The following is a 24,056-nucleotide window of genomic DNA, read 5'->3' on the forward strand; positions in this document are numbered from 1 at the left end:
TCCCGCGGAGCAGGGAGCCCGATGCGGGGCTCGATCCCAGGACCCCGGGATCATGTCCTGAGCCGAAGGCAGATGCTTCACCAACTGAGCCACCCAGGCGCCCCTGTTTGTGTATTGTTAATAAAGAGTAAAAATACATGCTTGCGAAGAGGGAAAACGGAGTATTGTCACAATAAGGCCCAACGATTAAGTGGAGTTGAGGAAGACTGGAAACGGAACGGCCACCAAGGGAAGGCCACCAGTGTGAGCAAGTGCTGGGCAGCAGAAGCAGACGAGGGGGCTGGAGACCACCCGTTTGGCAGGAGGGCAGGGTTCCCACAGGGGGAAAGGAAGAAGGTGGCAGACGGGAGAAAGGGTAGAGGGGCTGCACAGGGCCTTAGATCCAGAGCCAAGGGCTGTGGGCTGTGGGCTGTGTTCCAGGGGCGGGCTAGATCTGACAGGTCTACGGCCAGCACCTTGACAAAGGACAGTGGGGTTTCGTAATAATCAAGTGGGTGGCTTTATGGGAGATGCACGGGAGAAAAGTGGGACCAGAAACGGGGACACTGGGGAGCCTCTCGGGAAGGGACAGTAGCAGCAGCCAGCCTGCTGGAGTGGTAGAAACAGGAACGCAGAGGGAGAGGTTGGGTGTGGGTGCTCGGTGTGCGAGAATCACCCTGGCCTGCAGAGCAGAGGCATGAGGCATAAACGGGGGGCGGGGGGAAGAGGGAAAGGAAGGACTGGGAAGGTCATGCCACACACAAGTACCTGAGAGGGGTACACTGTTTTGGCTTCAAGTGTCTAAAGGTTGTGGGTGTGGGATGTGTGTCTGGGTGGTGGTGGGAGGGGGGCAGCTGTAAGTGAGGAATTTGGTCTGAGACCCAGTAAGTGTCAGGAAATGACCGGCCATCCTACAAGACAAATGTGCAGGCCAGGGGCGCGCACACAGGGAGCCACTGAGTGGTGAGGACAACTGGGACCAAGAGATGGCCTTGCTTTCTGAGAACGAAGAGCAGATGACATGTGTACCACCAAACCAGAGGCCTTTCTGCTCCAAATAGTGGAGATTTCATTCTTCCCCAGGTTAGCCTTAGAAACCAAACCAAACTGCTGCCCTGGATACTCCCAACCACTCCAAGTTTTTCCTGAGCCCTTGGCATGATGGATGGGGCTCAGTTTACCCAGAGATAGTAAAATCAGAGGAAGGGGGTTAAGTGCAGCCGTTCCCTCTACTCCTACGAGCAAAACAGCCATAACGAAGCCAACATCTATTTAAACCGGCAAACTGATCATTTTAACTGTTTGTCTCTTAAAAAATAAAAATAAATAAACTCATGTTTTAAGCCCTACCCTTGCTTCTCAAAGCCTCTCTAATAAAGAACCCCAAAGTGAAAGATGCCAAAATAATCCTAGACCTTAAAGAGGCCTTGATTTATCATTTCACAACCGGTTCCCATGCACCCCACCTCCCGCTTTCCATTTTTTTCCGAACTTGACTATAAATTCTGCCTTTAGAGCAGGGGAGGCAGGCGTGGTGGTGATGGATGGTGGGCCAGGGGCTGGGGAAGGCGAAGTGCAGCTCCCGACTGGGAACAGACAGGCATGCACGCTGGCCAAACCTGGCCTGCAGCTTTCTCACAGAATGTTCTAGTTCGACTCAACGGGCCAGCAGCCCTCCATCCTCCAGGCCCTCCCCATCTGCCAGCCCACGGCTCTCTTCGGCTTCTAGCTCCTGGCTATGCCCACTCCTGCACCGCGGATGATGCTTCCACTCCTGTTTGATCTTGGTTTAGGTGTTTTTGTTTTTTTTTAAAAATACCAGGTTAATTAATCCTACTAATTAAAAAATAAAGTTCACCTGTGTTCCCTTAACTTCTTAAAATTTTTTTCTTTCTTTCTTTTTTTTTTTTAGAGCAGATGAAAATACGCAAGTCACGAACAATGAGGCCCAAGCACAAGAACTGACTAATAGTACAGTGAGTTAAGTTACAAAACATAAAAGAGCTTAAGGCAAAGTTTATCTACCTTGTTCACGTCTCGGGGTTTCTGCTACAGAGGTGTAGGGCTCTTCCTTGCGTTTATCTGGAGGTTCCATAAGGAAAGGGGGCATTTCCCATTTCATTTGGGGAAGGGAGAGTTGGGCCTGCCCATGACCAGGAGGCTCCAGGTAAATGGGGAAGTCTGGCCCTCTGTCTTTGATGCCCAACTGATTTCTTTCTTTTTGTGCTCTGTTCCCACCGCCTGGTTCTGCCCTGCCCAGCACCCAGACACCCCATGCCACTGCCCCTGCCTACCAAGACCCACAGTGTCATTCCTCATCCACCCCACCTCCCACCATGGTACAAAATGATTTCTCATCAAACTCCAATTTCCTTAATATGGATGATTTCCTGGTGATATGTATTTTTTAAATCAAATTATGCTACTCTGAAAGGTAAACTCTTCGGCCTCTCCACTACCCCCACCCCCCCATATTCAGCCTTTGCGTCTGTATTAGTAATCTGTTGACTTCAGTCACTGGTCATAACTTGGCAGCCAGACAGCCAGGTCCAGTTGGCAGTGATGTTTTCACTTGGGCAGAATTTTAAAGATTGGCAAATTTGACATAAAATCGGGTTTCTCTACTCCTCCAAAGGGAAAGGAGAGGAGAGGCGGCAGCTGATCTGGCAGCCCGGGGCCCCCAATTCCAGATGGCAGGGACTCCTGGTGCCTGAGGCGCAGCCATCTTGTCTGGATGGGCACGTGATGTACCCGCCTCCCCCACATGCTGACTACCTGGTCTGCGGCTCTCATGTTCTTTACCTGACTGGCATTTGAATTTGTGAGCCCTGGCCTACCTGACTCTAAACGACCACACAGAGAAATACAGAATTTTATGGAAGTGAGGAGAAGACATATTTCAAGGTATGGGTCCTTCCTAGCCTTTGGCTACAGATCTGGCCGTGTGCAAAGCCCTAACCCAAACATCCCTATTTTTCATTTCTCATCGATTCAGGAAATCTAGAAACAAGTCACTGTTGGTTGCTTCGCTACGAAGACCAAGAAAAGGAATCACAATACAGGAAGGGGATTTCTTAGGGGAACACGGGAGGCACTCATTATCGGGGGGTCTCTCTCCTTTGCCCTCAGTAGCCCTCTTCCCTCTCCTCCTGGCTCATCTCCCACATTTCCTTCCTTTCCCTGTCCTCCTCGGCCCTCTCCATCTCGCCCTCGACCAGCCATGTGTTACCACGGGAACACAGGTCTCTCCGTGGTCTGCGGGGCCATTCCACTTAACCCCAACCCTCAAGGCTCTGGCGTGTCATGGAAAGTTAAGAACTTCTGAGAGGTACCATAGGAAGAAAAAGTTCAGCAACGCGATGGCCACAAACCACGAACACTGGCCACATCTGGTCACTGTTCTTTACAAAACTCGAAAACTTTATCAAACACTCGCTGGGGGGGCCTTCCAGCCTATGCAAATCTAAGGGCCGGTTTCACATGCACCCAAATCAAGTATTTTAGGGAAAAGCAAACAAACTCAGAAACCAGGAGGCCAGGAAGCCAACAGTCTCCCTGGAGCTTCTAACTTGCTGACTGGCAGTAGTCAGTCACCAGACGAGAGCCACACTGAGTCAGATCCAGTGTTCTATCCTTGCCACTTTTATGACAGTGACAAGGAGGGACCTACTCAGAAAGAAAGGCGTCTCCTCGTTAGCTAGATGTGAAAAGCTAGATGTGCCCCCAACTTCACTTAGTTTACTTGGAGAACCTATTGTCATTCTGTATGGAACTGTTTAGTAGGACTTTTAAACCAGGAGCCCCCAGCCTTCCCAAGTTGCTTATGGTGCTTGAAACTACAGGACCCTAGAGAAATTAGTCTTTGTAACAATTAGTCCTTATTTTTAATGGCTTTTTAAAAATCGCCCTTAAATACAGGTAACGTAAAATTTACCATTTTAACGTGCAAGTCCATTGTCATTAATCACATCCACAATGTTGTACGACCAATGCTACCACCTTATTGCAGAGCTTCTCCGACATCCCAAAAGGAAAACTCATACCCACTAAGGAATGTCTCCCCATTCTTCCCAACCCCTAACTCCTGGCAACCACTGATCTGCCCTCTGTCTCTATGGATTTGCCTATTCTAGACACTTCATGTAAATGGAATCATACAAGATGTGGTCTTTTGATTCTGGCTTCTTTCACTTAATAGAATGTTTCAAAGTTCATCCATATTGTAGCATGTACCCATTCCTTTTCATGTACTCATTCCTTTTCTGGTTGAATAGTATACCACTGTAGGGTATGTGCGCAAGTTTTTGCAATATGATTGATGGTGGCTGGAGACTATGTGGCCGCAAGCTACCAAACTTTCTTTTTGATGGTCCTAGGTACTTGAGTATTAGACCAAATCCAAGTGTACCCTATCCGTACCATTTACAATCTAATAAATGTTCTATGCCTACTCAAATCTCACCTTTCCAGGCTGACAAGTCCTTAAAAATAGTTTGAAGACACAGAAAACCCTCACCCCCATGACTTCAGTTGCCTTCCAAATAAATCCAATTCAGAGCCAATCATCTCGCCTACTGCTAGGAATCAGAGCAACAGATCCAGTCAGAAGACCTCAAGAAGTTCAAGGTCTAGCAAGAAGATAAACACCCAAACAATTTCACCACAGTGGGATGACTTTCAGGATGGAAATCTAAACTGTGATGAGTTAAGTCCACAAAGTATTCCACCTGAGGGAGCACATAAGCTTACTATGTGGACAGGTTATGCTTCGGTTTCCCATCTTACCTTCTTGCTGGCCAGGGTCTTCAGAGAAAAGCCTGTAATGAGAGAGGTGTTGCTTTCCTGAGTAGCTGGATCCTGTATGTGTAGCATATACCAGGTTTGCCTAATGTACCACCTTGCTCACACTAAAGTGCGTTCATCTTTAAAGGTCTTCCTATGGCTTAGACCAGATTTGAAAGGGTATATTAGCAATACACCTAGAAACTTCACTAGCTATTCATTCCCTCCTTAGAAAACATATTAAAATGTGAACAAAGACAGCAATCCATGGGAAACTTCCCTGTTTGTATTTTCTTTCCCCTCCCCAATGTTTTAATTTTGAAAGATTTAGAACCTACAAAAAGTAGAAAAAAAATACTACAGGGGTACCTGGGTGGCTCAATCATTCAACGTTTGCCTTCAGCTCGGGTCATGATCCCGGGGTCCTGGGATCGAGCCCCGCATCTGTCTCCCTGCTCCGCGGGAAGCCTCTCCCTCTGCTTGTGTTCCCTCTCCCGCTGTGTCTCTCTGTCAAATAGATAAATAAATCTTAAAAAAAAAAAAATACTACAGAGAGCACCTGTATACCCCTCATCGAGACACCAAGTAACACTGGTGAACAATTGGTCACATTTAATTATCTAATAAGTAAATAATAATTAGTGTATCTATTCTCTCTGTATTTGTATTATATGTGTGTGTGTGTTTTGCTGAGATTTTGGAAAGCAAGCAGCAAACACATGCTTTAGCATGCATCTTTTAAGAACAAGGACATTCTCCAAGAGAGCACAAAATTACTGTTATAACCCAAAATTTTAACATTGACACAGTAACTTTATCTAATACACGGTCCATATTCAAATGCCCCTCAAGGTCCCAATAATGTTCTTTCAGCTGTGTGTGTTTGATCCAGAACTCAACAGAAACCACAAGGTGCATCTTCTGTCCCCTTTAATCTACAACAATTATTCCATCTTTCTCTTTCTTCCATGACAATGACACTTTCAAAGGGTCTAAGATGTTGTCGCATAGATCATCCACCAATCTGCACTCTTCTCATTATTTCTCTTGATCAGATTCGAGTTAACAATATGACATAAACGCGATGGAGTATTTACTTCCCACTGCATCACACCTGGAGCCATGTAATGCTAAGTTGTCTCCAATGCTGGTGATGCTAGGTGCTCACTTCGTTCAAGTATCTTTCCTCCTTTACAATTAATAAATAAACTGTGGGGTCATAATTTGAGATTGTGAATATCCCGCTTTCCATAACCTTTTTACGTAATAGTTCAGCATCCATTGATGATTCTGAAACAATTATACTAGCAGTTGCAAAATGGTGATTTTATGATTTTATTCTTTTTCTACATTTATTAGGTGGCAAGAAGACCCTCTCCCCAGCATCACTTCTGCCTTTTTTGATTATTGATGATTATTGATGTGGACTCAAGAATGCATTTTTTAAACCCAGTGTTTATTACCATCATTATTTTGATTGCTTCAATTGCCCCAAATCTGACCACTGGGTGTCCCTTTAAGGCAGCTCCTATATTCTTTTGATTTGCCTTCATCATTGTTTGTGCATTTCCTTGACTCCTGACACAAGATATTCTAGGCTTGACTTATATTTCTCTGCCTTAGACCTAGAATTAGCTGTTTCTGCAAGGAGCCTTGGTTCCTTTTCATGGTAAACAGTATTTAGAAACCAAGATCTGGGTGCTAATTGTGCTCACTGCTACTGGAATATCATGGCTTCTAGGCTCTTTCACTGTTTAAAAGCAGAGATCTATTACTCTTTAATCATGAGTCCACAATGATACTTAGAATTCAAATCTAATACCAAAGAGTTCGTTCTTACTTTTCCCATTTGCTATTTGTATCTCCCCAGTTTTTTGGTTTTTTTTTTTTTAAGATTATTTATTTATTTATTTATTTGACAGAAAGAGAGACAGCGAGAGAGGGAACACAAGCAGGGGGAGCAGGAGAGGGAGAAGCAGGCCTCCCACTGAGCAGGGAGCCCGATGCGGGACTTGATCCCAGGACCCCGGGACCATGACCTGAGCCGAAGGCAGACGCTTAACCGACTGAGCCACCCAGGTGCCCCTGTATCTCCCCAGTTTTTAAGTGCATTGCTATATTTACTCACTTACTCTCTCCTACTAACACACAAAGTAGATTCAGAATTACTCTACTTGGGAATGCAAGCTGGTGCACCCACTCTGGAAAACAGTATGGAGGTTCCTCAAAAAGTTGAAAATAGAGCTACCCTAAGACCCAGCAGTTGCACTACTGGGTATTTATCTCAAAGATACAAATGTAGTGATCCGAAGGGGTACATACACCCCAATGTTTATAGCAGCAATGTCCACAATAGCCAAACTATGGAAAGAGCCAAGATGTCCATCAACAGATGAATGGATAAAGAAGGTGTGGTCTATATATACAATGGAATATTATACAGCCATCAAAACCCCCCAAATCTTGTCATTTGCAACTAGAGGGTATTATGCTAAGCGAAATAAGTCAATGAGAGAAAGACAATTATCATATGATCTCACTGATATGAGGAATTTGAGAAACAAGACAGAGGATCATAGGGGAAGGGAGGGAAAAATGAAACAAGATGAAACTAGAGAGGGAGACAAACCATAAGAGACTCTTAATCTCAGGAAACAAACTGGGGGTTGCTGGAGTGGAGGGGGGTGGGAGGGATGGGGTGGCTGGGTGATGGACATTGGGGAAGATATATGCTATGGTGAGCGCTGTGAATTGTGTAAGACTGATGAATCACAGACCTGTACCCCTGAAACAAATAATATATTATATGTTAATTTAAAAACAAAACAAAACAAAACAACCAGAATTACTCTACTAATACCATTCCCAACAACAAACCTACTTAGTAGAGCCTGAGATTTCTGCAGTTCATCATTTTGGGAATATTCAACTAAGGGTATACAAAGAACTCTATTCAAAAGTTACTTGAATTCTTTTTTACTTAATAAACTCTATATTTTTAATTAAGTTTTTTTGCCATTTAGAAGCTTATCCTTTAAGACAACAGAACCTACAAACCTAAAGACCTCAACATTAAAGAAAAATGACTGTATCAAAATTATTTATGCCACAAACTAAAAAATTCAAATAATTCTAAAAAAGGCTTACTTTTAAAAAAAAGGTAATATGTCTCCCCCTTCTGACTACTCCATCATTAGTCCCCACAATTTTTTTTTATTCCATAATTTAAAATCATGTGCTTAGACCATAATCTCTAAATTCCATCAATTTTAGATATTACCTAGTCATTTCCTCTTTCATTGTAGGAGGATTTAGTTCTTTTAAACTCCACCTCTTCTCTTTCCCATCTACCGTACACTTAGATCATACATTTAGGTTATTTTAACAACTAATGTCTAAATTATTATGGCTATGTACACATTCATTCATAAGTAATGCATTATAACTATGTTTCCTTTTTTTGGTATTACCTTTTGTTTTCCTGGAGTTAATAACTGCCTTTCTTTTTCAATTGCTTAGATTCCCAGCTACCAAATCTTACACTCTCCAACAGCCTCTCAGTGTATTTTTTCATCTAGGAAAACATAGCATTCTATTTTCCTCCCTGACCTCTAAATCTATTCGGAAATGGTGATTCTCTTGGGTCTGTTGCACAGTTGATATCCCAGGTCTTCCCACTGCTATCATCCAGAGAATGCTCTTTTACTTCTCTCCTTCATTCCTGGCATCAGAGATCCCCCTTCTAGAGTTACTTTCTCATTTAAGGAAAGTACATCTGCCAGGAGCTTCCTGCAATACTTCACTGCCATCCAGTGTTTTTCATGAGATATTGGATGCCATTCTGATTTCAGATCCTTTGAACATTCTCTCCCCCTACCCTCTTGTGCCCCCTTCTACTTACTCTGGGAAACTTAAAGGAATTCCTCTTTATCCGTATGTTTTGAAATTTCATTATGCTGTGCCTTGACATGGGTCTTTTTTTTCATTTATTAAGCTGGGTATCTAGTAGATTCTTTCAAGATGGTCACTCCTGTCCCTCAGTTCTAGGGAAATTTCTTGCATTCTTTCCTTTGAAAATTTCCTTGCCCCTATTTTCTCATTGTGACATTCCTACTGTTTGGATCTTGGACTGATCCTTTAATTTTTATATCCTCCCTTGTCTTTGGTTCTCATTTCTGGAAAGTTTCTTCAACTTTACTTTCCAATCTCTAAAACTACAGGGGGTGGCCCATGGTCCTTTCTGTTTGTCACTTTTTTCACAGATAACTTCTCACAGTTCTTTCTTTCACAAAGAGATACAAAGGAAATAACTGAAGGATATAAGCCAATCTAATTATAAGACATTAAGTCCAACTGTTGTACGTTTGTTCATATCTATTATTATTTAATACGGTAGGTCCACTTGCCAAGCAGCGGAAACGGTATCATTTCTTCCGGTAGCTCAGTGTGACAGCAACACTATTTTTTCTGTTAATGACAATGTATACATTGTCTGAAAGTCTGAGATTCATATGGCTAGGGATGAACAGCTGTAACCAAACAGTTTTCTAGAATACATATAAACCTTTTTCCAGTTCAATAGGTCCATGAGGAACTTCCCAATTCTGGAAGAAACATGAAAAGTTGGGAAAACACCTGAGATGATTTCAGTGAGACAGATGTATAGAACATCTCAATGGTCCCCATGTAAAGAGCTAATGGGCCAGGAATTACCTGTTGTCTCTTAGCACTATACCTGCTCTTCTTCGCTCTGTTCTGTCATGCTGGAGTTTGCAAACCACCCCACCTTTCCCAGGTTCCCTTGCCAGCTAGCTTCCTATTACATTCTGCCAATATTAGGTGCTAAAAAGAGTTCAGAAAGCAAGAAGAAGGATGGAAGCTGCTCTTCTTCCTCTCTTTCCCCCTCTGCTTCTAGCAGTGTCTCTGCAAGTTTCTAAATTCCCTCAGTGACCCCAGCTGCAGCCACGGTGGCCTCTCTCGTGGTCCCAGAGCCAGCAAGGCAGCTCTCCTCTGGTCTGCTGTCATCTAACCATGGTCCTGCTCTTCCAGGCCTGGCCAGGCAGCAGTCTTGGGAGGGCAGCAGTGACTATACACCTGTGCTCTAGAACATGCTTCCACACCTTCCTTCTCCCATGTCTACGAGTGGAAGCTGCCTCACACAGGTACTCATGTCCGGATTACCTCACCCTCCTTTTTTTATTCTCTCAGTCCTTCCGACAGTGTTGCAACTAGTTCTCTGTATTACGTCTCCTCTGGGTGAAATGCCTAGTACGGTTACCCTTTTTACTGACTGGCCAGCGACTGGTAGAGCCTCCCTGAGGGATTAAGAGAGATTTTGTAAGCAGCTACCCATCTTCATTACCGGAAAGAGCTAAGGGCACGAAGCCTCATCTATGGTTATGATTGCAAAAGTACAATCTAACTTTATTATTTAGATAAAGTCAGACAACTCTAGAAGATGGCAAAGCAAACCCTCATGCGAATTCCTACGTGAAAGAGGATATCCACCACTTTCCAAACTAAGTAGCCAGACGCATGACAGGCCCTTCTCCATAAAGTCTGACTGATACCAAAATGGCTGGCATACTGCTAAGATGACCAAAGAATAAAACCCCAAACACCTTTTATGAGGAGACAAAAATGAGTTGGGAGAAGGTGGCTTCAGTCTTCAATTTGGCAAAAACACAGTCATGCAGGATCACTCAGGTACTAATTCACTAGCTTCAACACACTTTAAAATGAGTCATGGATATGGCAAGAAAATGTATACAAAAGATATTTTTACAAAGTAAGCTGTACAGTAGATCATAAAGATATGATACAATAACATTTTAAAAAATGTACTTCTTGACTATTCCTGTCTTCTATTCGGTAGCACACTTCCAGATGGTTCCATGCTCCATGACGCAGTGAGGAGAGAAAGTGGCTGGCTGGGACACACAGAACAGAGCAGAGGAGGACAGGGCTTTGCAGAAGCTGGCTGAGAGGGCAGGAAGAGGCTGAGGAGGGAAGCCTTTGGAAGGTATATTCTTTACTGAGATAATGAACAGAGAAGAGCAGTGGGGAGAGGAAGACCAGAAGTCTAAGAGTTTTCCTGAAAGAAAACAGGAAAGAAGAAGAAAAAGGCCTAGAAAGAGAGGAGAGAGGAGAGTACAGAGCGCACAGGGAGAGCCCAGCACCCAGAGCCAGAGATGCATCTTCAAGAGTGATGGGTTAGGATTCCACTGCTTGTCACGGTCCAGAGCCCATTAAGATAAGCCCCTTGGGGGATTCTCCTGCTTCAGGCCTGTGAGCTCAGAGGAACCTACTTAGAACGACACTTGACCCTTGAACCAAGAGGGGTTAGAGGCGCTGACCCCCATGCTATTGAAAATCCGTGTATAACTTTTGATTCCCCCAAAATGTAACTATCAATAGCCTGCCGCTGACTGGAAGCCTTGCTGATAACTGTCCATTAACACATGTTCAGTATGTTGTATGTGTTCTATCTGTATTCTTACAGTAAAGGAAGCTAGAGGGAAGAAAATGTTATTTAACAAAATCATGAGGAAGAGAGAATACATTCACAGGACTATACTGCATTTATTGAAAGAGAAAATCTATGTATGAGTGGACCTGCACAGTTCAAGCCCACGTTGTTCCAGGGTCAAGTGTGTTTATGACACCCTCCCACCAGACCTCAGGAGCTTGAGCCCGACTTGGAACATCAGCATGGAGAAGAGATAGTACCTCCTGTGGGAGTTAATACCCGCAAAAGAAACCCATCAGCCCAGGGAGGAAAGGTTGAACAGAGAGCCTCAAATCTGTAGGCACAAGTTCTCCAAAGGGCTCCTTATTACTTTCCATCACCTACAAACCCGACAGTGTTCCAGGCATTTGGCAATGCCAGAGGCCCTGATTTGGCTTCTTTGAAATGAGCAGTGTAGATAAACAAGTTTGTATGTTGCTCGGACAGAAAAACTCAGTAAAACTACCAGCTTCATTCTGAGCGTTCTTGGTATAATCAGTAGCAATTTGATCTTTTTCCAAGAAAACAAAAACAAAAACAAAAAAACCCATGTAATATGCGCCTTTAAATACCTAAATCTTCTAATTTGCCACAGGCGAGTTGTTATGTTCAGCTCTGCGAGCATTAGAACAGCCATAGGACAAAGAGAAGCTCCTTCCAGATGGCTCTCCTTTCCCTCTCCCTTCACATATAAAATTGTATCACAATTATAGTCTCCACTTTGCAAAGTGCTTAGAAATATTTACTTAGTACTGACAGGCTAAAAGGGCTCTTGTTCTGAAAAATTTGCCTAAGGTCTAGAATTTTCGCCACCTGGCAATAAAGGTGCTTTGGGTGGGGGGAGGTGGTGAGGGAAGAATATTTAAAGTCCAGCACATCTGGCTATTAAATTGATTGGAGCCAGCACATGCTACCAAAAATGTAAGACACAGCTAAGAAATACTTAAGGAAGGAGGAAAACCACAGAAGCCGCTCCAGGTCACATTATAAAACAGAAAGAAAGAGAAGCAGAGTTGAAAAGACAGGGAGAAGAGACGTAAATTTGGATCACAAAGAGGATGACCATTGTTTGGAAGGACTGGAAGTTTAACTTTGCTAAGGAAGGCACGGTGAAAAAACAGACTCGATGTCACAGTTAAGGTGAGCCTGCTTCCTGACCAAAGTGAAAAAGCACGTGCCCCAACTCTTAGAGGCTTCATTACCTGTAAACAAAATGGAAGTCAGAGCAGCAAGGTGGGGCAAAAGGCATCCCTGATTTATCAAGGATAAATATGCTAGGAGTCACGTTACTGAAATTATATGAATAAGTGTAATGCCAGAGGGCTGATGGCAGGAAGAGGGAAGTCTCTGTAAATCAAACATTCAAGGCAGAAAACTTTCCTTTCAGGTTTCAGAAATAAACTGCCAATACTTAGGATATAGGGATGTATCAGTGATCAGGTAACTGTGCTTCCCCAGTATTAATAGGAATGACAAAAATAAGATATGGCAACAATAAAGCTTAATTCCCCTACATTTATTTGTGAGATGTCCTCTAATTTTTGAGGGCATTTTTGTTCCCTTCTCTATTTTGCTTAGGCAAATCTATATCGATATAATTAAGAGTCTGTTACCACATCACATAAAAAACGGTTGTACGGGAGAGTATTGTATTTTATAATCATGCCAAGGAGTTTTAGAAATTGTATTACTGTAACTTTGCCATAATTTCATGAAATGAAATTCCATCTGCTTTTTAAATTAAAAAAATTTATTGTGATTAAATGCATGTACCATGAAATTTACCACATGAACCATCCTTAAGTGTGTGGTTCGGTTGGCACTAAGTCCTTTCACAGTGTTGCGTGACCACCGTATTTATTCATTCTTAAAGTGACCATTTTCTGGGGCACCTGGGTGGCTCAGTCGGTTAAGCATCTGCCTTCGGCTCAGGGTCCTGGGATCGAGGCCCACATCGGGCTCCCTGCTCAGCGGGGAGTCTGCTTCTCCCTCTCCTTCTGCCCCTCTCCCCACTCATGCTCTCTCTCAAATAAATAAAAATATTCTTTCAAAAAATGACCATTTCCCAGTTTCTTTTCATTTCTCTGTACTTACATGTACGAAGCTACAGCAAACCAATGCCAACACAACAATGAAAACTCTCAGATCCATATCTACAAGAAATTTTTAAAATATATAAGGCTTTCCAGAAATCCCAAAGTCATTTTGAAAGGAGCTATTGTTTCAAGGGCCAACGTCTCCAATAAGCACAAGTGAGCGGACACGTGGAGGCTGCTCAGGAGACACAAGGCCGACACAGGTGTATGCCCGACGTGCAGAGACGAGCAGAGACCTGAGGTGCCTGCTGCGGGAGATGGCTCGTGTCACGAACAGCTGAGACTCAAGTCCAATACAAAGAGCATTCTACTGCTAATCCGGAGAAATTGATCTCCCTGTTCACACGCATGGGCAGAGAAAACTCATCAGTGATTTAAAATGAGACCCAAATCAATTTTTCTTAGGAATTTAACGCTGGTTCAATGACTGGAAATTGTCATGATTGCTTGGCCCTGCGAAAGAAAGAAAAGGGGAGCCAAAGATTAAATACCGAGTCACTGGTGAGGTTGTGCTGGAGACGATGAAGGGCTATCTCAATTTCTCATTAATGTGACAACGTCTAGAGTCGAGTTCTTTAAAGGTTAATATCTGGCTGATAACACTGCACGTCCAAGGGGCTTGGTAAGGGAGAATTATCTAGTTATTTTTTGAATACTACACATTCCCTTCAACTACCCAATCCCTCTGACTTCATTCCAACATGTGCACTTCCAAGTGGGCATGTTTCATTAGGATCAAGAGGAAGTCACAAGGGCAGATTCTCTGGACCGTAAGCATTACTTTGCACTTGAGCTGCTTTTCACGCAGGCTGCAGGCTGAAGAGCAGGTGCGAGGGGGGATTCACTCGTGGACGGAACAACACATGTGCCTGGACAGAGTCAGAAAGTACTAGGGCCAGCTATTAATTATGACCATTTCTAAAACCATGACAACTGCTCAACTTTATTTATCGGTGGTTGCTGTTTCTCCTAAGCAATGTTGGCTATTACAGCTAATGTCCTAAGTAAAACCGCCCCATTCTCTGAGCACCCACCAAAAACTGGCTGGGGCCAGGAGGCCCCCTAAACAGGGTAGACACAGGAGATCAGGAAGATAATCTGATACCTGAATTTCTGTTTTGATAACACACGAAGAAGACAATCCACTTGGGAACAACTGTGACTTTAACAACCCTAAACTCAGCTCCGTGTCCATTTAACCCATTTTAGAGTTACATTTTTTTTTTGAAGATTTTATTTATTTATTCATGATAGAGAGAGAGAGAGAGAAACAGAGGGAGAAGCAGGCTCCCAAGGAGCAGGGAGCCCGATGCGGGACTCGATCCCAGGACCCTGGGATCATGACCTGAGCCGAAGGCAGACGCTCAACCATCTGAGCCACCCAGGCGCCCCTAGAGTTACATTTTTTAAGAGGAGAGAGGCATGAAAACCATGCTAAAAACTTAAATCTTAGAGATGTTTTCCAAAAAACTAAAAAAAAAATGTTCCACCGACTCACTTCTTTTTATTTATTTTCAAAATTTTGTTTACTTGACAGAGAGAGAGAGATACAGCGAGAGAGAGAACACAAGCAGGGCGAGTCGGAGAGGGAGAAGCAGGCTTCCCGCGGAGCAGGGAGCCCGATGTGGGGCTCGATCCCAGGACCCTGTGACCATAACCTGAGCCGAAGGCGGACGCTTAACGACTGAGTCACCCAGGTGCCCCCACCAACTCACTTCTAAAACAGTAACTAAAAATAGCCCAACTTGAGAGAGAAGTGTTAGGAATCTCTTTCTAGCAACTACTCTTGAACACAGAACCCAGGAGTTACTCCCATTACCCCATTCCTTTATTTTCCACCTTTATAAACCTACCAAATTTCCTCTGTAACTTCCATTAAAAACTCCCCCATCTTTCTTGTTTTGTTCCGATGAGAAAAATGATAGACGTTGGCTAACAACATTTGCAATCAACACAGGAACACGTGACGATGCAGGTAAAAATCCCTATTCAGCTATGATTTAATCCTGCAAGTATCTAACTTGGTGCTGGCCAGCCTGTAGGAAATGAGACGGATACAGTTCTGGCCTAGACCCCTGGCTCGTCTCGGATTTATTACTCCGTGTGTGTGTGTGTAGGGTACGGCGGGGTTGCGAGGGGGTGCCTGATTCTCTTCAAAGGGGTATGGAAAGGGCGCCTGGGTGGCTCAGTTGGTTAAGCGACTGCCTTCGGCTCAGGTCATGATCCTGGAGTCCCTGGATCGAGTCCCGCATCGGGCTCCCTGCTCGGCGGGGAGTCTGCTTCTCCCTCCGACCCTCCCCCCTTTCATGCTCTCTCTCTCTCAGTCTCTCTCTCTCAAATAAATAAATAAAATCTTTAAAAAAAAGGGGGGGGGAGAGGATGCCAGGGTTGGAAGAACCTCAAAGAGCGTCTAGTCCAAACCACCGGTTTTGCATGTATAGAGATGTCCAGTCACTTCCCGCTCCCAGGCCTACCCAGCTTGGGTGATCTCTGTCACGACCAGAATCCAGTTCTTCATTTCATTTCAATTTACAAATATTAAAGAAAATCCATATACGAATGGAAGCACACGGGTGTAATGGTGAAGTCCTGAAGGGTTAGGTTGGGTTGACAAGACATGTCGAGCAGGTGCTGGGGCACTCTTCCCCCCGCCATGGGCAGTGGGCAAATAACAGAGGTAAAGTATACCTCAAGTACGCAAAGCATACTCTGTCCCAGGCCTCCTGACGGTCCTTCTCAGCCCAGTCAGTCCTTATGGGTCCTGCAGGGCCAGCTGAAAGCACGTGAAGTCACTGGTGAACACACATTACCAGAAAACACGCATAAACATGTACATTGGAGGGGGGGAGCACCGACCGAGGCCCATACGATGTAATTATTACTCCCGTAACAACAGAAGCCACCCTTGGAAATCACACCTTATCTTTCCAAACCACACCAAGCAAAAACAATAATCAAAAAATGATTCTACTTTGTGATCATTTCTGACCCCTTGATGATAGCCTCGTAGCAGATTACAGAAGCGTGGAGGCCTCTGAGGCTGTCAGCCCCTATCAATCACCTTCCATTAAATAAAGGTTTTCCAATTTTGCGCTTCTCTCAAAGGCTTCATTTTGCCTGGATTAAGCCGAAGCATCAACATTTGAACTTACTGCTCCTATTCCTGCTTCCCAAATAAATGCCATTAGCAGAAAAATGGGCTTTTCCACAGTAGGAACTCAAAATCAAAGCAGACAACAGTGATGTGGTCACATATACGAGACATCTGACCACAAACGCCTCACACATGCATTTTACACATTTCACGAGCGACCACAGGGCCCAGGAGGAAGGGAGGACGTAAGGGGTGCCCAGAGCAGGAGAGATCTGTGGGCCGTACACATTAGCCCCTGAAATGCATCTGGGCCAATCCCAATATAGTCATCAGAGTGCCGCAGATTTCTCTTGGGTTCCAGAAGCAGGTCTAAGAGTCATGCACTGCACGGTTTTGCTACTTGGTCTCTATCAGCCCCGTGACGGAGAAAAGTCATTTTGTCTAAAATGCAGCAGATGGGTCTAAGGGAGGGAAACAGTTTAAAATCAATTGGGAAAAGCAAGTTTAAAAAATAAGCACCTTAAGCAGAGAGACTCATCTTATTTCTCTTTGTAACGCCGACAGCTGGGCGGGGGGCAAGGGGGACACGTTTGCTGCATTCATACACCAAAACCAGAAGATGTGGGCCACAGTTTCTATAAATATGATCAAGACTCCACTCATGCACATTTTCCTGTCCCGATAAACAGGCTTTGTCATTATTATCTTTAATGGCCACATAAAAGTGACAAGAGCCAGAAACAGAGTGGTGAGAACATCAAGCGATGAAGAGGGAAGAGGGAGATCTCAGAGTCATTTCCAAATAGGCCCGGGGGACGGACTGGATGCATGTTACCGAGAGGTCCCCAAGAAGTACACTGTGCCATGTTTTATTTGGCCCACATGGACATTTTTTTAAATGTTAATTTACTGTCAACACTAAAATACTGGGAGATCTCACTTGAAGATCCAGATTTCAGGCTTCTCCCAAGAAAACAAGCAGAGAGATGACCGGCACGGCATTCCCACTTGGCGACAATCTGTTGTTTACTCTCCCATTTGTCCCTGGAGGTCATCGCGGTGGCCTGCTTCATTACGAAGGTTCCTGTCTGGTCTCTCCTGCAGGTAAGGAGTGTACAAAGAAGATGCCCAGATTGAGAGGGAGCTGGGGGGCAGGCCAGAGAAACGGGACTGGCAGCACCTGAAGACACAGACCTTGAACTTCAGGTGCAGTCCGGGTCTGAGACTGTGGAACTTCCGGTTGACCATGAAGCCATCCAAGAGAGCAGATGAAGAAGCTTAAAGATAAAGTGCCAAGAGGACTGAGCCCAACGTAAGGTCTTCAGTGGAAGTGGGAAGAGGGAAAGCAATGCAAGCCAAAAGGGGGCTGGGTTTGTGGCCTGGGCCCCCCTGAGCTGGCCTAGCCTCCGTGACTAGCCTCACCGCCACACCTCTCCGGCAGGCACCCTCGGGCCCAGCCGGCCAGCCCCAATTCTTGTTTGAGAAACCGAGTGTCGTTTCGGGCCTTCGTGCCTCCTGCAAACCTGCATTTCCTACTGCCTGGAACGCTAGCCTGCCTCTGCTAGATTTCTACCCAACTTTCCAGAATGAGCGGCCCCAATGAGGTTGCTTCGATGGTGTCGTGTGACCATCTGGTAGGCTCTGTAAACGCACTGCCCTGAGCTTACTGCCTTCCTGTCTGAGTGCGTGCTCCCTGAGGCTGGCTACCAGGTCTTCTGACTTCCTCTCCTCGGTGCCCAGCTGTGTCACAGGAATCAAGGAAGAGGGATTTCCGGTGGACAGAAACTTCTCAATACCAGAAATTATTCAAGGGTGATGGGCGGCACTGGATTTTCGCAACGTACTGTGGCCAATAAGTCCGAGTGGGGGCTGGTTCCTGATACATCGCTGGAAAATAATTTGGCAATATATATCAACTTAACACCGCTCCCACCCTGGGCCTAAATAAATCGACTTGGGAAATAAGTAATGTGGTTGTAATGGCCAAGTTTTGTTTTGCTTTGTTTTTTCCCTGGCTGTCCAGAACCAACCCTAATGTCCATTTTGAGGGAGCTCCAATCACACGAAGCCCAACATGGTCAGATTCCTCCTCGGCCCACCGCCAAAGGCCAGGCCCAGCCAGCTCAGCACCCGTCCTCTGACCAAGAGAGGTGGGGGCGTCGCTCAGCTACTCTGGCTGCAGCATCCTGGCCTCTTTGTCCAGGGACGGCTGCTCTATCCCTGGCCCTCCAGCCTCCTGTCCCTTCTCTGGGCTCCAACAACCTCCCAATCAGGGCCCTGGTGAAAAAAGAGCCAGACCCAGTCTCTGTTTCTGGACCTGGAAGCATCCTAACCGATAGCCTACATGACCGGAACAAGTCTTATATATGGAGAAAAGCTTTATGTATGTAATACAGCATTACTTATACAGTAAAATGAGAAAACAGTCTAAAAGCCCCCAAACAAGAGTACCCAAGTAAAGGACGGTGTATCTATTTGACAGAAGGGTACTAATGACACCAAAAGAAAAAAGGGCTTATAAGAACATGTTAAAAAGACAGAAGTGTTAAAAATAGAATATCATCATCATCGTGTAAAAATACTATGGGTAGAAAAAAATGACTAGAGAGGTACCAAAATATTAAGATAGAATTATAAGATTAATATTAAGATTTTCCTTACAGTTTCAATTAATCAATTAGGAAAGTACCCCAGGCACTGACAGTCTCTGGCTGCCTGGCCAGCTCACACCACTCTGAAGGAACAGTGTTAGCTCTGTATGTTCGAGCAAACTGTCCTCTACAGTTCTGACATGGGTCTTCCCACCTTCCCTTCCGTCCCTCCCTCCTTTCTTTCTTCCCTCCCTCATTCCCCCCGCTGCCATGGGATCACAGAATACACATCCTGCTTACTTTGGGTTTCCACTTTACCAGACCCAGGGGAAGCCTGTTCTACTCACTCCTCAGGCCTCTGTTCCCATGTTGTGTCCTCCTGGAACCTTTGAGCCCCTAGGCTGGCTGAGATACTTCTCCGCCTGGGCACCCTGTAGTCACCAGGATCTACACTGCGTCCTTCTCTTCCACTCCATGGCAGGCACCGTGCCCAACCCACCCTTCAGCTCTGGGACAGAGCCCAGTGCCTGGCCCGCAGATGATGCCGGTGTTGACAGGGAAAAATGAAAAGAACGGATGGGGAATGAAGCTTGAGGACAAGATGGCTTTGAGGGCAGACATGCATCAGTGGAGGACTGGGCATTTCTCCATAGACATGGAATGAAAGACGACACTGGGTATAGAGACAGACATGCAGGTCTGTAAAGAATAAGGGAGCGGAGGAACTTACCTGGATTATCTCAGTGAAGGAGGAGAAGAGAAAGAAGCAGACAATAGGCAAGAAAAATATTCTTGATAAGCAGTAAGAGAAAAGAATCTGCACAGTTATTCTTCTGCCCCATAATTAGGTATCTAATTATCTGTGTTTACAGTAGGGTTTTATTTTATTTTTTAAGATTTTATTTATTTGAGAGAGAAAGTGAGCAAGAGAGAGAGAGAGAGAGAGAGAGAGAGAGCATGGGGGGGGGGAGCGGCACAGGCAGAGGGAGAAGCAGGCTCCCCGCGGAGCAGGGAGCCCGATGCAGGGCTCGATCCCAGGACCCTGGGATCATGACCTGAGCCAAAGGCAGACGCTTCACTGACTGAGCCACCCAGGTGCCCCTGTGGTAGGGTTTTAAAAAACAACTCCTTGAGAGATTAAATGGTCTCCAAGGTTAGTTAAATAAACCAGACAACTTAGAATTCAGCTTCCTACCTATGTTGTTCAAAAGAGCTAATGTAAGAAAAAATATGTTCATGCTTATCCAAGGGAAACCAGCACCATCCCGGGCGCACTAGATGTGCCCCTTACCAATTTCATGCCCGGTAATGGCTTCAGCCACAAAATTACACTTTGCAGTTTAGTTGAAAGAAAGCAATTCCATTTCTAATTCAATGAGGACATGAACCTCCTAGCTCCAGATTATCCCTGCGAAACTTTCTCAGGTCATCACTGTTCTCCTTAAAAGCCCTTCTATGCTGCCTTCCAACAAGGGTCAGAGCCTCTGAGTCTTATTTATGAAGGCGGCTCTGGGCAACCGATTGAGACCCACGCTTTCCCATGGCTGGCGTTTGCTGAGGACGCACTAGAACCAGCCACTGGGCCACCAGCTTGCTTTCACTGAATGTGCAGAATAACGACGCGGACAAGGCAGGTGGCTCTCTCAGGCACCCGGGTCCCAAGTGGCAGAGGCCACGTTGTGACCCAGCTCAGGCTCCACAGCACTGTGTTGTGCTATTCGTAAGCCTCCCTAAGAGAGTCACACGCCAAAACGCGGAAGGCCCATCAAGGGTCCCGTGTTCGGATGGTGTTAGTGCAATGTCAGCCGGGCGGATTCTTCCCCACATCACTGAAATGTGGCTAAAACCACAATCGACGTGCTTAGACAACATTACGTAATAGTCAATATGCTGAGAAGCAACACTGTCCCTCACCCCGAGTCATTCAGAACTCTCAGTCTGGCCTCTCACAATTGGCTTCGTCCGTCAGACTCAGACGAGGTTCTATTTTGAATTCTAATGAGGAGGAGGCACACTGAATATTTAACTGCGATGACAAAGATCTTGCTTTTGTGGAGACGCCCTGACACAAGTAACAGATCTGAAAGTACATATAGGGACCGATGGAAAATACCAATCTCATCTGCGTTCGGACGCTGGAAAAAGACAATATTGTTTTCTACTTGATGCTATCTGGGGGCTAGGGGTGGGCAAGGAAAAAGGAAGAAGAGCCACACAAAGATCTCAGTAAAATTTCTGCAGCCGGGGCTCCTGAGTGAAAGGTTTACAAAGACGTGCTTGAATCCTTTGTTAACGACTGCACAAACAAATTCATCGCCAGGCCCTTCTGTGTGGCCCCCTTGCACTTCAGTGTGTGCTAACAACTGGAAATTTCCTCCCTGCGAAAGCAGCTATGACTTATATGTATCAGATCAGCAAAGAAGACGTGCTGCGGGGAGGGAAACAAAAGACCATTTCACGGTTCACAACCTACTTCTGCACTGAAAATGATGTGCCCGCTGCTACCCTCGGCTCACTCACGTCCCCGGAGTTAAACAAATGGGGTGCCACGTGAACAGTGACCGAGGGACACTTGAGTGGGTCGCTTAACATCTACCCCGCAAACAGTTAAAATATACCTCGCTCGCGCTTCCTGTGCGTGCGCGTGCGCGTGTTTACGTGGAAACGATCAACTGTGTCTTGCATTTGGGAAGTACAGGGGATCGACCCTTTGCTGTGTCTCGAGGCTCCTGGACCAAGCCCTCCAGACCCTTTCTTATTGAGATCATAATGTAACTTCCATAGCGTTTGGACATCTCCTGTATATGCTAGCTGGCAATTATGGAGAGAGACTATGGCTTATATTTTTCTTAGCTGCCCGCTGGTTGATTATCTCTGCTGCTACCAAATATGCCCACGGAGTTTTGAATTTCAGGTATTTTTTTTTTAAATTTCTAGGAGCTTGATTTTGGCCCCTTTTCAAATTTTCTGCTACTTTCTATGGTTTCCTGTTTTCTGAAGATCCTTTCAAGCCTGTCATTTCTTTCTTTAAATATACCAAGCAGGGCACCTGGGTGGCTCAGTTGGTTGGGCGACTGCCTTCGGCTCAGGTCGTGATCCTGGAGTCCCGGGATCGAGTCCCGCATCGGGCTCCCTGCTTGGCGGGGAGCCTGCTTCTCCCTCTGACCCTTCCCCCTCTCATGTGCTCTCTCTCATTCTCTCTCTCTCAAATAAATAAAATCATGGGGCGCCTGGGTGGCTCAGTTGGTTAAGCGACTGCCTTCGGCTCAGGTCATGATCCTGGAGTCCCGGGATCGGGTCCTGCGTCGGGCTCCCTGCTCAGCGAGGAGTCTGCTTCTCCCTCTGACCCTCCCCCTCTCATGTGCTCTCTCTCTCTCTCTCTCTCTCTCACTCAAATAAATGAATAAAAATCTAAAAAAAAAAAAAAATTAAAAATAAATAAATAAATAAATAAATATACCAAGCATAGGTGATTTTCTTAGCTCCGTCTGATAATTCTACTACTGCCAGTCTGTGCAGATTGGAAGTGTGGTCTGTGGCTGCTTCTGGCTCATGCTGTGCTGTTTCCACATCTGCTAGGTTATCTTTGACTGTGTGCTGGTCACTGCTCTGAACAATTCATTTTGGGGTGATTCTTAGAGACCAGGGATAAAGATGTCCTCTTCCAGACAGGCATGTCATTATTTTTGCCAGGCACCTGGAGCTCTAGCGTGTGAATCTAGAACGCTGAACCAAATGCAGAGTCTGGGGTTTCCTGGCCCAGGCTGAGATGGATGCTCACGATGCAAATCCACACGAGGGCCGTTCTGTGCCCCCAACTTGTCAGGAACTATGGTTTTGTCTCTTTCCCTCTCCGATCTTCTCAGTGCCAAGGCTGCGTCTCCACACTTCCCAAAGGTACCTTACTTCCAGTTCACTTTTACCCTAAGGGTGCTCTCTGGGGACCCACCTCAATAGGGGAAGGGTCTCCTGTTACACTTTTCAGCTGGAGTGGGCCCAGGACAGGAACTTCTACCCCACCTGCCTGCCTCTCTCAGGCTACATAAGTCCCTGACTCCTGCCTGCAAATGGGCTTTATCAGGAAAAAAATCAAACCACCAGAAAGTACCTAAGAGTTTAAGGACTGGAGGGCACCTGGGTGCTTCAGTCCGGTAAGTGTCCAACTCTTGATTTTGGCTCAGGTTGTGACCTCAGGGTCATGAGATCAAGCCCTTTGTTGGGTCTTATTATTCAATGACAGCAAGGTGTTATTGAACCCACGTCTGGCTCTGTGCTCAGCGTGGAGCGCTCTGCCTGGGATTCTCTCCTTCCCTCTCCCTCTACCCCTCCCCCAGCTTGCAGGAGCTCTCTCTCTCTCTAAAATAAATAAGTAAATCTTAAAAAAAAAAAGGAGAGAGTTTAGGGACTGGAAGCAAAACAAAAGGACAGGTTAATATAATGGTTCCTTAAAAAAAAAATTAAACACTTGGGCGCCTGGGTGGCTCAGTTGGTTAAGCGACTGCCTTTGGCTCAGGTCATGATCCTGGAGTCCCGGGATCGAGTCCCGCATCGGGCTCCCTGCTCAGCAGGGGGTCTGCTTCTCCCTCTGCCCTCTTCCCTCTTGTGCTCTCTGTCTCTCATGCTCTCTCTCTCAAATAAATAAAATCTTAAAAAAAAAAAATTAAACACTGAATTACCATTTGATTCAGCAACAGGACTTCTGCGTACACACACACAAAAGCAGGGACTTTAATCGATGCTTGTACACCTACGTTCATACTGGCATTATTCACCCAATAGCCAAAAAGGTCTACTGACAGATAAATGGATAAACAAAATGTAGTATGTATATGCACTGGAATATTATTTAGCCTAAAAAAGGAAGGAATTCGTGACACACTCTATTATAGCATGGAAGAATACTGAAGACATTCTGCTGAGTGAAATAAGCCAGACACAAAGGGGCAAATACCGTGTGAATTCACTCATTAGAGGTACCTGGTGTTGTCAAATTCACAGAGACAGAA

The 24,056-nt window shown here is 45.3% G+C and overlaps 1 protein-coding gene across 6 annotated transcripts in view; it reads right to left on the reverse strand.

Moving 5' to 3' along the window:
• The window catches only part of STX8 (syntaxin 8), a 246,407-nt gene that overhangs the window by 65,859 nt on the left and 156,492 nt on the right, over nucleotides 1-24,056 (reverse strand). Inside the window, exons 8-9 of one of the 6 annotated variants that reach the window (XR_008507235.2) lie at nucleotides 5,131-5,268; nucleotides 4,765-4,796 (exon numbers count right to left, since the gene is read on the reverse strand). The exons of 2 other annotated variants lie outside the window; for them this stretch is intronic. Coding sequence is in view for 3 of the 4 variants with exons in the window: in XM_064582128.1 (XP_064438198.1) it covers nucleotides 5,171-5,268 (98 nt within the window). In the remaining variant the exon portion in view is untranslated. Of the gene's footprint in view, nucleotides 1-4,764; nucleotides 4,797-5,130; nucleotides 5,269-5,314; nucleotides 17,558-24,056 lie in introns of those variants that run through there. 3 more of the 6 variants (XM_064582128.1, XM_064582129.1, XM_045889865.3) reach the window with 3 other exon arrangements.

This window comes from Mirounga angustirostris, unplaced genomic scaffold (assembly GCF_029215605.1).
Source record: "Mirounga angustirostris isolate CCGP_5_RB_7025 unplaced genomic scaffold, mMirAng1.0.hap1 SCAF_17, whole genome shotgun sequence".
NCBI lineage: Eukaryota > Metazoa > Chordata > Mammalia > Carnivora > Phocidae > Mirounga > Mirounga angustirostris.